General features: G+C 34.3%; 2 protein-coding genes and 1 long non-coding RNA gene across 3 annotated transcripts; 1 reads left to right on the forward strand and 2 right to left on the reverse strand.

Moving 5' to 3' along the window:
* Window positions 1-145: 145 nt before the first annotated feature.
* Window positions 146-1,180, reverse strand: LOC141684886 (uncharacterized). The gene is made up of 3 exons (XM_074490024.1): window positions 799-1,180; window positions 242-660; window positions 146-169 (listed from the first exon to the last, which is right to left on the reverse strand). Exons 1-3 carry the CDS (start codon window positions 1,178-1,180, stop codon window positions 146-148), a joined length of 825 nt encoding a protein of 274 aa, XP_074346125.1.
* Window positions 1,181-5,929: 4,749 nt separating this feature from the next.
* Window positions 5,930-7,323, forward strand: LOC141683082 (uncharacterized). The gene is made up of 3 exons (XR_012560104.1): window positions 5,930-6,143; window positions 6,404-6,554; window positions 6,665-7,323. It is a non-coding gene; the product is annotated as an uncharacterized LOC141683082 (long non-coding RNA).
* A 2,172-nt stretch (window positions 7,324-9,495) lies between these two features.
* LOC141683080 (F-box/FBD/LRR-repeat protein At1g13570-like) lies at window positions 9,496-11,134 on the reverse strand. Its single transcript, XM_074487780.1, has 3 exons — window positions 10,343-11,134; window positions 10,086-10,244; window positions 9,496-9,999 (listed from the first exon to the last, which is right to left on the reverse strand). The coding sequence occupies exons 1-3, from the start codon at window positions 11,129-11,131 to the stop codon at window positions 9,682-9,684; spliced, it is 1,266 nt and encodes a 421-aa protein (XP_074343881.1). The 5' UTR covers window positions 11,132-11,134; the 3' UTR covers window positions 9,496-9,681.
* Window positions 11,135-12,283: the final 1,149 nt, after the last annotated feature.

The raw sequence follows: 12,283 nt of genomic DNA on the forward strand, positions 1-12,283 counted from the left end.
TAATTTGGTTTGCGCTTGTTATGTAATCGAATTTAGTATACTTCATTTAATATAATTATTCTTACTATTTTGTCTATCTTGAAGCATATTATTTAAAAGATAAATTACAAAACACATAAAAAGAAATTACATAACAAATATAATTTTAATTCAGGTCACCGCCATCGATCTGCCAAAGATATTCTATAAGATCATTTTACAATTGAAAATAAGCTGGTTTGTTTCGAATTTGTTGATGCACCTGTATGTATTCTCGTAGATTATTCGGATGATTGCGAATTCGAGTAACAACTGGTATTTCGACATCCGAATCAAAGTGTTCTTCTTCGAGGGATGATTCCCTTTCATCGTCAATGATCATATTGTGCAATATTACACAAGTAGTCATAATATATTTCATTGTTTCGACATCCCAAAATCGTGATGGACCACAGATCATTGCAAATCGAGATTGTAGCACTCCAAATGCTCTTTCAACATCTTTTCTAATGGACTCATGTGTAGCTGCAAAATACTTTCTTTTGTTACCTTGAGGTTTTGGAATAGTTTTTACAAATGTTGGCCATGAAGGATATATGCCATCAGCAAGATAATATCCCATGTTATATTCATTCTCATTGATGGTATACTTCACTTCAGGTCCGCGGCCTTCAGCCAAATCTTCAAATAGATGAGACCGGTCTTATACATTGTTGTTGTTTAATGATCCTGGAAGCCCAAAAAAAGAATACCAAATCCATTTTGAAGCTATGGCTTCTAATATTATAGTTGGTTCATGAACATGACCTGTATACATACCTTGCCAAGTAGTTGGATAATTTTTCCATTTCCAGTGCATACAGTTGATATTACCCAGCATTCTAGGAAAGCCTCGTTGTTCATTCTCTGCCAATAATTTAGAGACATCTTGTTCATTTGGTCGTCTCAAGTATTCTACTTCAAATATTTCCACAATTGCTTTAAGAAATCTTCTTAGACTCTCTATTGTTGTATTCTCACCAATACGTACGTAATCATCAACAACATCAGTTGTCGTTCCATATGCAAGCATCCTCAGTGCAGCTGTCATTGTCTGAAGAGATGACAGTCCATGAACTCCTACAACATCAGTTCGCTGAGTAAAATAGTAATCATGAGTTGCAACTGCTTCCTCAATTCGTAGAAATAATGATCTACGCATTCGAAATCTTCGACGGAATTATGTTTCTGTGTACGTATGTGTATCAGAAAAATAATCATGATACAGTCTAGTATGACCTTCTTCCCTATTTCGATTAATCACACGATGATTCACAATAAAACCACCATGATGTGGGATAAAATTCACTCTCTAACGTTGATAATGAAGGTGTACAACAGCCATTCTCATTCTTGCATCATGCTCTTCTTCTTCGGGTTGCATAATATCAAGAATCATTTGTGTGGTATTATCATTGAGTACGGTGTGTTGAAATATTTTAAGTTTGTGTTTTACTTCGTTCTTGATCTATATAATTAATAGGAAGTTCAGATGAAGAGATCTTAAAATTATTGTCCTTGCTGTGGACCATTTACAAAGATGAATTTTGCCAATGTATTTTCACATCAACTAGTCAAGTGTATTTTCACATGCATATTCCATTCGAGAATTACAACCATACTCTAACCAAACATGTGTATTACACAATACTCCAACAACAAATGCGTAATTAACAATACCCCAACATCAAATACATATTCCATTCAAGAATTACAACCACTCCCTTTCAAAATTATCATTTTTGTTACCTTTGTACAAAAAAGTGATATTTTTATCAATCAAGTTCCAATTGTTAATATTTACTAAATAACGTATTTTTATCAACTACTTTTTTTTGAGATAAAGAACTACTTTTTTATTATTTCCGGAGCAAAAAAAGATTGAAAAGATAAATTTGCCCTAACAATCATAATCAAAGCCCCGAGGGAAAAAAAGGTGAGTGTAGTTTGATATTTTCAAACTGTTTTGCTTAATATTTCCCAATATATATTCTCTTTTCCTTTTCTTTACTTGTCATAATTTTCGTACCAAATCCGAAAGTTAACCATCTATCGGGATGAAACGAAGGCAGTCTAATGTAAAATATATCGACCCTTTTTATACAACCACATGCCGTCATATCTCCGTCCATCTCTTCTATAAAAATATGCCAGGAATATATGATAGCATAGATATTCCAAGCTAGTTTATTACATAATTAGAAGGCGAATCTGATTTAGTGAGGAAAATTCTTAAGTGTTGGATAGCATATAAATGTTTATGTATATAAATATATGTGTTGAACCGGAAAGGTAGAACGCAGTTTTGAGCACACGTTACTGATATGGTTATCTATAAGATACCCCAAATCCAAATGCGTATCAAGTACAATATTACTACACAATACTACAAAATACTGTAACTAAACATGTGTATTGCACAATACTCCAACAATGCATAATCAACAATACCCCGACATCAAATGCATATTCCATTTAAGAATTACAACTACTCTCTTTCAAAATTACCTTTGCACAAAAAAGTAATAATTTTATGCATCAGCTTCCAATTATTAACATATACTAAAATAACATATTTTTCATCGCATATTTAGTGAAGTCCAGTAACTTACTAACTTTTTCTTCATGTTACCCACTTTTTCTTCATATTAATTATCACACATTACTCGTTACACCCATGTATACAAAATTTATCACTCGCTATTATTGAACTAACTCAACTTAGCCGTTAACTTGAAAATTTGTGTCAACTTTTCAGTAAAAAATTAATGCAAATTTTCAAATTTGTGACTAAACTAAGTCATTTTTGCAATGAATGACTTCCTTGTTATAATACAAATTTTGATTTTCAGGCAAATATTATTTCCAGGACTAATTTTTTATTATTTTCGGAGCAAAAGAAGATTGAAAAGATAAAACTTACGTTGCGAATGTGCCGAAAGAGGAGAGAAGCTTCACCAAGAATTGCTGAAATTTGGGCGCTTTCCGACAAATACAAATATTTATGAAAATTTTAGATGTTAATGGACTAATGGCTAATGGGCTTCTTTAAACCTGTTGTTTTCGACCCAATTTCCTGAACTCCCGATCCAGCTCTACATCACATTATCACAAAAATTAACATATCTCTTCTATATATATAATAGGAGAACAACGGGATAATTAGTGAGATTAAAAAGTCTCATTGAAAAGACTAAACTACCCCTGTTTTTAATTTTAATATAAAAGATTGTTTTGTGGGAATCGAACTCGTGATATTTCATTCACCTATACAACCTCATACCATTACACCATAATGTCACATGTGCTTTTTATCATACACATAATATGTAAATGTGCTAAATGAATATTTTATTTAACTTTAAAGATAGTTACTTGAATTCCATAAAAAAAATAGTTACTTTAATATTTGTATAGTTAATTTTAAAGAATTAATACAAAATTAGATATAGTACATAAATGAATTATTATCTTATTCATTAATCTTTTTTTAGTTTAAAAATGTATCTCATATATTTTAAACATATTTTATTATTATAAAAAGTAATTAAAATGTACATAAATAATTTTTAAAGAAAATATTGAAAATAGAATCACTTATATATAAATAATCTATGATGGTATTACATATTTAGATGAGCTCGAATTATAATGAGTAAAAGCATTTTATTTTATTCCAATTTGAAATTAGAACTTGACCCATTTTTCAAAAAATACTCGAAATTTGACTACATGACCCGACCGAAAAACATCGTCACATTCTACGTTTAGTAAATTTAAATTACAAGTCCGGCGAGAATATTTTACCAATAATGTGAATTTTTTTAATATCTTATGTTAATATAAATTAATGTGTTTGAGGTGTTTATAAGATCAAGTCAATTGATTATTTATATCAAAATTACTAACTTCACTAGTAGCGCATTATTATTTTTGGGACTTGTCCCGATTATCTCACGAGAGAGACGGGGGAGAGAGGGAGAGCGAGAGAGGGAGGGAGAGAGAGAGAGAGAGCGGGAGAGAAGGGGAGAGAGAGAGAGATGGAGAGATAGAGAGTGTTTGACGTAGGCATTTGAGATTAGGAGCACGGAAGTTGATAGATGAGAGTCCTTTGCAATATAACAAGGTGAACTTCTCAAGTACGGGGAAATGGAAGACGTTTTGTTCTGAAGAAGAGACATCTAAACATTTCTTAGGTCCAAATGAGTCAGATCTAAAGAAGAGAAATTACGTGCTTTAAATTTTAGACGAAAGGAGCCATTTAGACAAAGTTGCTCGATACCCTTCCTTGAAAATAACAGAATCCACTGATCATTATAATCATGGATTATCTGAGCATTGCAAGAACCAGGAAAATAGAGAGAAAATCTGAGAATGGGACCATTGTGGAGTAGGAGAACTTTATTTATCCCACTTACAAATTTCAGAGCTGTTAGTTCGAAACCATGACATCTGCTAAAATTACGTGACTTTTCACTTAAGATGCATACATCAAAAGCTAGATGTGGAATAGTAGTCCAACAATTTCTCCAAATTCTCGACAAGATACTGGTTCTCACTGCATCTCGTATAGGCATAAAAAAGGATAGTTTCTTGTATGTTCTGAGGCAGCACACTGATTCTATCTTCCTCAATATGAGTACGACCGACCTCTCTCGTACTAGACTCATCCATTCTTTTCTGTAAAAAAAGGTGTCATAATTTACTAGTCAATTTCGATAAATAACGAACAACCTCAATAGTCAAAACTCCCTCCATCCCAATTCATTTGTTAACATTTTTCTTTTTATTATGTCTCATCCAATTGTGAAAAAATGATATAAATATCGAGTTTTCAATCCTGGAAACTCATCTAAAAAGACGTCTGAAAATTCTCTTACTATTGGAATCTTATCCAGGTTAGGCACCTTTTTCTCGGTGTCTACTATGTGGGCTAAGTAAGACTCGCATCATTGTCTTAACAGTTTCTTTGCCTTCAGTATCGAGATAAATTTCTTTTCATGCCTTTGTCCTTGATAATTTACCCTGTTGTTATCCTCTGTATACATCACAATCTTTTTCTTCTTACAGTCAATATTTGCCCTATGTTGGGACAACCAATCCATTCCTAAAATTATATCGAACTCTCCTAGCTCGAAAGGTATTAGGTTAGTCGAAAAAGAATGCCCGTGGATTTCTTGTTGACACTTAGGACAAAATTGACTCACTGAGACTTTATCCTGATTAGCCACTTCTATAGTCAAAGGTTCGGCTAAGTCTTATAACATTAATTCCATTTTATTCACACAATCCTTCGATATAAAAGACTTAAATGCTCCTAAATCAAATAAAACTTTAACAGGTACGGAGTTGAGAGAAAGCGTACCTGTAACCACATCTGAATCCTGAGCATTGGATCTCTTGGTCATCTTGAAGGTTCTGGCTCTAGCTGTACTCGATGCGGGTCCTTGAGATGCACTACCTCCAATACTGCCTTGGGTAGCAGTCTTACAATTCCTAGCAAAATGTCCAACCTTACCACAGTTAGGGGTGAGCAAAAATTTTCCGAAACCGCCCAAACCACCCGTTTCAAACCGTCCAAACCGAAATTTACGGTTTTATAACGGTTTGGATTGGTTATGGTTTCATTTTTTTAAAAACCGAAAAATAATGGTTGGGTTTGGTTTTGTATTTTATATTGACCGATATAACCGAACCGCAAACCGATAACCAAACCGCCCGTTATACCCGGACCACCCGAATAAATAAATAAATAAATATATATATATATATATATATATATATATATATATATATAATATTTAAGTGATAGTGTGATTGATACAATAGGGAATAGACACTGGAATTTAAAGTTTTAAGTGTTATATACTTATATGGGCCGACCCATTATCTAATTTGCATACGGCTTTGTACTTGAAAAGATTTCACAGTTTTAATTTTTAATCTCTTGAGTCACTTAGTCTCTCACTCTCTCTGTCTAAGTTTTAACCCTAAAAAAAGCCGCTCCCTCTTCACTTTCTCTCAAACACATAACAATTCTACATTTCTAGAGTTTTAGGTCTACACTTCTACATCTCAAGTCTCACTCAAGCCTCTTTCAAGTCTTGATTACTCATATATTATAGGTTTGATTTCTAATTTTTATGCTTGTTAGTTATTCTTCTTCATTGTATATTTGTATATATAAATATAATATATATCTTCATTCTTTGATTTCGAACTTGAGTTTCTTTGATTGGATTGCTTTGGATTGATTTAGTTTCTTTGTTATTTCTTGAACATTATCATATTTGTTTGATAAAAGTCCTGTGAGAACACATATGTTTAAATTTTATTGTATGGTAAGTTCTTTTAACTTATCAATTTCACTTGTTTAATAATGCAGAGAATACAATTATGTCGAGTCCATCGATTAATATTGTGGAACCTGAAATCAATTTCACTTTGCGCTCAGAGTTGGTTAAAGACCCCAAAACAGCCTGTACAACTCCGTGAAATGCTTCTAGACTTGGAAAAATATGAAGAAATAGCGCAAGGTACAAAGTAATAAACTGTGTATTATTACAAGCACTGCCTGTCATTACTTTTGTGATTATTAATATGAGATGCTGACATGTTGTAACTGTTTGATATTCAATTATTACAGATTTAGATGAGGCTGTTGAGGCCGGTGAAAAAGATGGTATTTAACAAGTAGATGGAGATTGAACAGACCCTGCAAATCAACATGCTAAATAATTCAGATTTATGGTTGTGTACTTGTGTGATGGACTCATGGAGTCATGCTAAAGACTGTAATTTTATATTTGGTTGTAATTTGATTTTTTATTTATGTTATGTAGTCAGTAGTCAAGACTATTAGTTCTATTTCTTTTGGTGTTAGTTCCATTTCTTTTTTTTTGAAAGCCACCTCCAGACTGGTATGCCTTTTGACAGCGCCTACACATTGCAAATTGCAACCCATGAACTGATTTGTCTTCTCCTTCCATACATATATGATATATTACATTTATGGGCAGGACACACAAAAAATTCCCCAGAATGGATTTTCAGTTAAAGTTCTTTAGTTTTCAATGTATCACAAGGCTGGAGGAGTTCGGCAACACAATTTGGATGGTAGAAATGACCACAATCTGCATTGGCACACTGGAAGACCTACAATGGCGAGAATTTTTGTCAGCATAACATACTTGTCCATTTCAGACTTACATTTTTATTTTAACGGTTTAAAACCGAAACCGCCCAAACCGAACCGTTATAATTTGGGTGGTTATGGTTATATACTAATGGTCATGGTTACGGTTATGGTTGGCCGGATTGAAAAACCGAAAAATATGGTTATGGTGGTTTTGTTGTCCAAACCCAACCGTTTCATCCGATGCTCACCCCTAACCACAGTTATAGCAAGTAACTACGGGTTTCTCCGAGTTGCACTCCGATGCATAATGACCCTTCTGATGACATTTGAAACACTGAACATCCCTTCTGCACAGACCACTATGTCTCTTGCCACATAACTTACAATCCACCGCTTAATTGACTGACTGAGTTGGAGTGGAAGCAACTGAAGTAGTAGTAGGCCTGGCCTGGGGAATAATCTGTCTTCTGAACCTCCTATTTATATTCCTTCTGAATGGCTTTGGAAACTTCTGATTGGATTCCCCTTGATCCGCCGTATCCGTACCACCATCAAATTTTCTCTTTTTATCGTCCCTTTCCTCGGCGGCTAACTTCTGGTCACTCTCTATTACTAGAGGGGCTTGGACAACTGAGGTATATGTCTTGAGCTGCAAGGCTACAACTCCACCGCAGATTTCTAACTTCAATCCCTGCTGGAACCTTCTTGCAAAGTCATCATTTTTGTGACCTTCGCACAAAAAGGTGATATTTTTATCCATCAGCCTTCAATTATTAACATTTACTAAATTACCATATTTTTCATCGCTCATTTTACAAGGTCCATTAACTTACCCGCCTTTTTCTTCGGATTAAATATTAAATACATACTCGCTACATCCAAATATGTCAAATTAATCATTCACAGTAGAAATAACTCAACTTGTCCCCTAGTCACTGTAGAAATGACTCAACTTGGCCACTAATTAGAAAATTCGTTTGATACAAATTTTCAACTTCTTAATAACTGAATTGATGCAATTTCTCAAATTTATGAATAAACTGATTCATTTTTGCAATAAATGACTCACTTAATATATTTCAATGGAACAATGAAACGACTTTAATATTGATCCTTTTTTTTAACTTGTCTTAATTTCCGTACCCTGCCTGAATGCAAACTATCCATTGGGACGATACGAAGAGAGTAAAATACATAACATATCGGCGAACAATGTAACCATCCATTTTGTTTCTATTGTGACTTAATTTCGATCAGGTTTGCTAATATGCTCAACTGAAAGAAGAGAGAAGCCTCATGAAGATTATGGGGTGTGACACTGTGACTTGTAGTAACGATACTGGACTTTCATCGGTTTTGTTAACTTGATCTTTCTGTAACCACAGCAGACTAGTACCACCAATATGACAATCAAGAGCAAGTAGTTGGCCTCAAATCTTGTCATATTTGTTTAATAAGGGATTCTGATGGGATTTCTTTGTGGTGCATTCTTGACAGGATCAAAGAGATGAATCTGAATGATGATTGGTTGTTATTTCTTGTTTTACCTGAATCTTTGGAATCTTCATCGAAGTTGAAGTAAAGATCTTGTTAATGTCAACAAGATGTTGTGAACTCTTGTTTTCTAAATATTTTTACATTGTACAAACAGAATCTTATGTAAACCAATAAATTTCTTGTGTTAAGTCATAACCATCTTGTGTTAAATCACAACCAATGATGCTAAGTAAGCATCTGGAATGTCACTAATGTTGGAGTTAGGATTACTACTAGTCACTGTCTCGCTGGATTGAAATCGTGAAACCTGATCAAATGTTCAATCATCATGAATCATCTCTGGTTCATGATGGCTTCAACAACTTCCTACACTCTGGAATATTGTCTGTAGCAACACCATTAGTGTGTGACATTATAGTCTGTCCAAGAAACGCAATATATGACAAGATCAACGTCTTCAACATCTCTAACTTGTTTTCCAAAGCTACTCTAGTGCACGTAAATGAGTTGGTGCATCATTTGGAACAACCTGATATCATTACTGCGGGTGTTTATGGGTTTTTTTAGTGTAAGCAGAATATTAATTCAGATGTGTAACTAGTGTAGGCAACTTCTATAGATATCTGTTCTAAATTTAAGCACGTACAAGATGATGCAATTTGCAAAATCAATAATAAAACCAGAGCAATTTAATCAAAACAAGTATAAAAATGATCACCAGTTTCACCAATCAACTGTACTACATCCAGAAATGAGCCCAGAAATGAACTACAGTCTACAGTCTACAGCACATAGAACTTTGTCATCTATGTTATCCAATTTAAAACTTATAAGATGCTTTTGTTCTTCCCCCCTACAAGTTTTGTCCCGGGGGAGGGGGCACTTTGAAACAGAAAAGAAAAAAGGGCATACACTTATCTTGCTTAGCGCAGGTTCTTAGGAGGGTAGGATGACCGCAGCTAACCACAGAGCCAACTTAACTGTTTTGCACATTGAAAGATACACTGAAAGAAACATCAACCTAAACGTCAATAATATAACTCAAAAGGTATTTGTTTCAAGTGTATGATCTGCGCCCCTGATGAAGTTTTGCAGTATTGTAACATCTCTTTTGTCATTGCTGCTGCTGCATCCTTTTTTAAGACGCTAGCAACGTAGTTGATATACATTGTTTTCAATTGCGGAGAATGGGCAAGTAAATACTTGATTAGGTCCAACTCTGTTCTTTGACCTTTGAGATGACAGATGGTCACAATTTCAAGCTGATCTATGGTACAATCTTCAGAAACGTTTACCCAATAATTGTTGAGATTCCCTTCACCAGCATCCTTTCGAAGCCAATCCACCTAATGAGTTATGGTTAATATATGTTTTGCAATTGTCAAACAATAACTTTGGTGACACATTATAAGTTCAAGCGGATTGCACTCACCAAGATATGTAGCTTGCTCAAGTTGGGAGCACTCCGAATCATACAAAGCAAACAAGAAACCTCAGACACACGAGTTAAATGTATATCAGTGAAAGTCAGAGTCTTGAGGTAATGCAGTGGATGAGGAAATTTATTTGGAGAACCTCCTGCAGCCAAGTACTTCGAAACAAGTCGCAAACAAAGAGCAGAAAAACAATTAGATGTTGATTAGAAAAATAAAGTTACAGTAGATGGTGTAAGGAGAATTTGAACATTACCGCAATGAAAGAAGTTGATATGGTGATTTTCTCAATTTTATTTAAACAACCGAAAACCTTAACCACATTGGATGTTTCTGACGGCATTTCCATATCATAAGCCACCATGCAAGAAAATTCTATAAGGTTTTCTAACCCAGCTAACGAATATTCTGAAGGCATTTTGGTATACAGCTGACGTAGGTATTTGAGATTAGGAGCACGAAAGTTGATAGGTAAGAGTCCTTTGCAACGGAACAAGTTCAACCTCTCAAGCACAGGGCAATTGAAGACATTTTGTTCTGAAGTAGAGACATCTGTTAAGACGATTTCCTTCAGAAAAGTCAATCCTCCAAATGCAGGTGTAGAGGGGAACCAAACATTTTTTAGGCCCTTTAGATAAAGTTGCTTGATACCCTTACTTGAGAATAACGGAATCCACTGACCAAAACAATCAAGGATTATCTTGGCATCGCAAAAACCAGGAAAACAGAGAGAAAATCTGAGAATGGGGCCATTGTGGAGTAGGAGAACATTACTTATCACACTAACAAATTTAAGAGCTGCTAGTTCTAGACCACGCGATCTGCCAATATAACGTGACTTTTCACTTAAGATGTCTTCATCAAAAACAAGATTTGGAATAGTAGTCCAACAATTCCTCCAATTCCTCGCCAAGATACTGCTTCTCAGTGCATCTCGTATAGGCATAAAACAAAGGATAGTTTCTTGTACATTCCGAGGCAGCACACTGATCCTATCTTCCTCAATATGAGTACGACCGACCTTTCTCTTACTAGACTCATCCATTCTCATCTGCAATAAGAAAACGCGTCATAATTTACTAATGATGCCTCATCCATTTATTAACATTTTACTTTTTATGATGTCTCGTCCGATTGTGAAATAATGATATAAATACCGAGTTTTCAATGAACATTAACCAAAATACCCATTTTCAAGCACTTCGGAAAATTCTACCCATTCAATTACCCTAATGTCAAATGCGTATTTTATATCACTACGCCCATCTCCTTTTCTTTTTCAACCCCTTTTATAAAAACACACGCCACGATATCTCGGTACTCCTCTTATATGAGAATATACTATGAATATTTCAAGCTAGCTGATTACATAATTAGAAGGCGAATCTGATTTAGTGAGGAAATTCTGAAGTGTTGGATAGCATATAAATGTCGTACATGTGTACATCTGTGAGGTTGAACGGGAAAGGTAGTACGCATTTGACAACGGGGGTCTTTGAATGATAGACATTACTAATTTGGTTTCAATAAGATACCCCAAATCCAAATGCATATGAGGTAGTATAATATTACTAAACAATACTATAACCAAACATGTGTATTGCTCAATACTCCAACAACAAATGCATAATTAACAATACCCCAACATCAAATGCATATTCCATTCGAGAATTACAACCATACTCTAACCAAACATGCGTATTACACAATACTCCAACAACAAATGCGTAATTAACAATACCCCAACATCAAATGCATATTCCATTCAAGAATTACAACCACTCCCTTTCAAAATTATCATTTTTGTTACCTTTGTACAAAAAAGTGATATTTTTATCAATCAAGTTCCAATTGTTAATATTTACTAAATAACGTATTTTTATCAACTACTTTTTTTTGAGATAAAGAACTACTTTTTTATTATTTCCAGAGCAAAAGAAGATTGAAAAGATAAATTTGCCCTAGCATTCATAATCAAAGCCCCGAGGGAAAAAAAGGTGAGTGTAGTTTGATATTTTCAAACTGTTTTGCTTAATATTTCCCAATATATATTCTCTTTTCCTTTTCTTTACTTGTCATAATTTTCGTACCAAATCCGAACGTTAACCATCTATCGGGACGAAACGAAGGCAGTCTAATGTAAAATATATCGACCCTTTTTATACAACCACATGCAGTCATATCTTCGTCCTTCTCT

This window comes from Apium graveolens, chromosome 9 (genome assembly GCF_009905375.1).
Source record: "Apium graveolens cultivar Ventura chromosome 9, ASM990537v1, whole genome shotgun sequence".
Lineage (NCBI taxonomy): Eukaryota > Viridiplantae > Streptophyta > Magnoliopsida > Apiales > Apiaceae > Apium > Apium graveolens.

Bases quoted from the DNA above. Each gene is read 5' to 3' on its own strand.
- LOC141684886 (XM_074490024.1), bottom strand. From the start codon at position 1,180: ATGCGTAGATCATTATTTCTACGAATTGAGGAAGCAGTTGCAACTCAT. The intron at 661-798 runs GTATGTATACAG...ATCTATTTGAAG, and splicing joins TTATCCAACTACTTGGCAAG to ATTTGGCTGAAGGCCGCGGA. The intron at 170-241 runs GTGCATCAACAA...TATCTTTGGCAG, and splicing joins ATCTACGAGAATACATACAG to ATCGATGGCGGTGACCTGAA.
- LOC141683080 (XM_074487780.1), bottom strand. From the start codon at position 11,131: ATGGATGAGTCTAGTAAGAGAAAGGTCGGTCGTACTCATATTGAGGAA. The intron at 10,245-10,342 runs GTAATGTTCAAA...CTTGTTTCGAAG, and splicing joins TATCAACTTCTTTCATTGCG to TACTTGGCTGCAGGAGGTTC. The intron at 10,000-10,085 runs GTGAGTGCAATC...ATAACTCATTAG, and splicing joins TGAGCAAGCTACATATCTTG to GTGGATTGGCTTCGAAAGGA.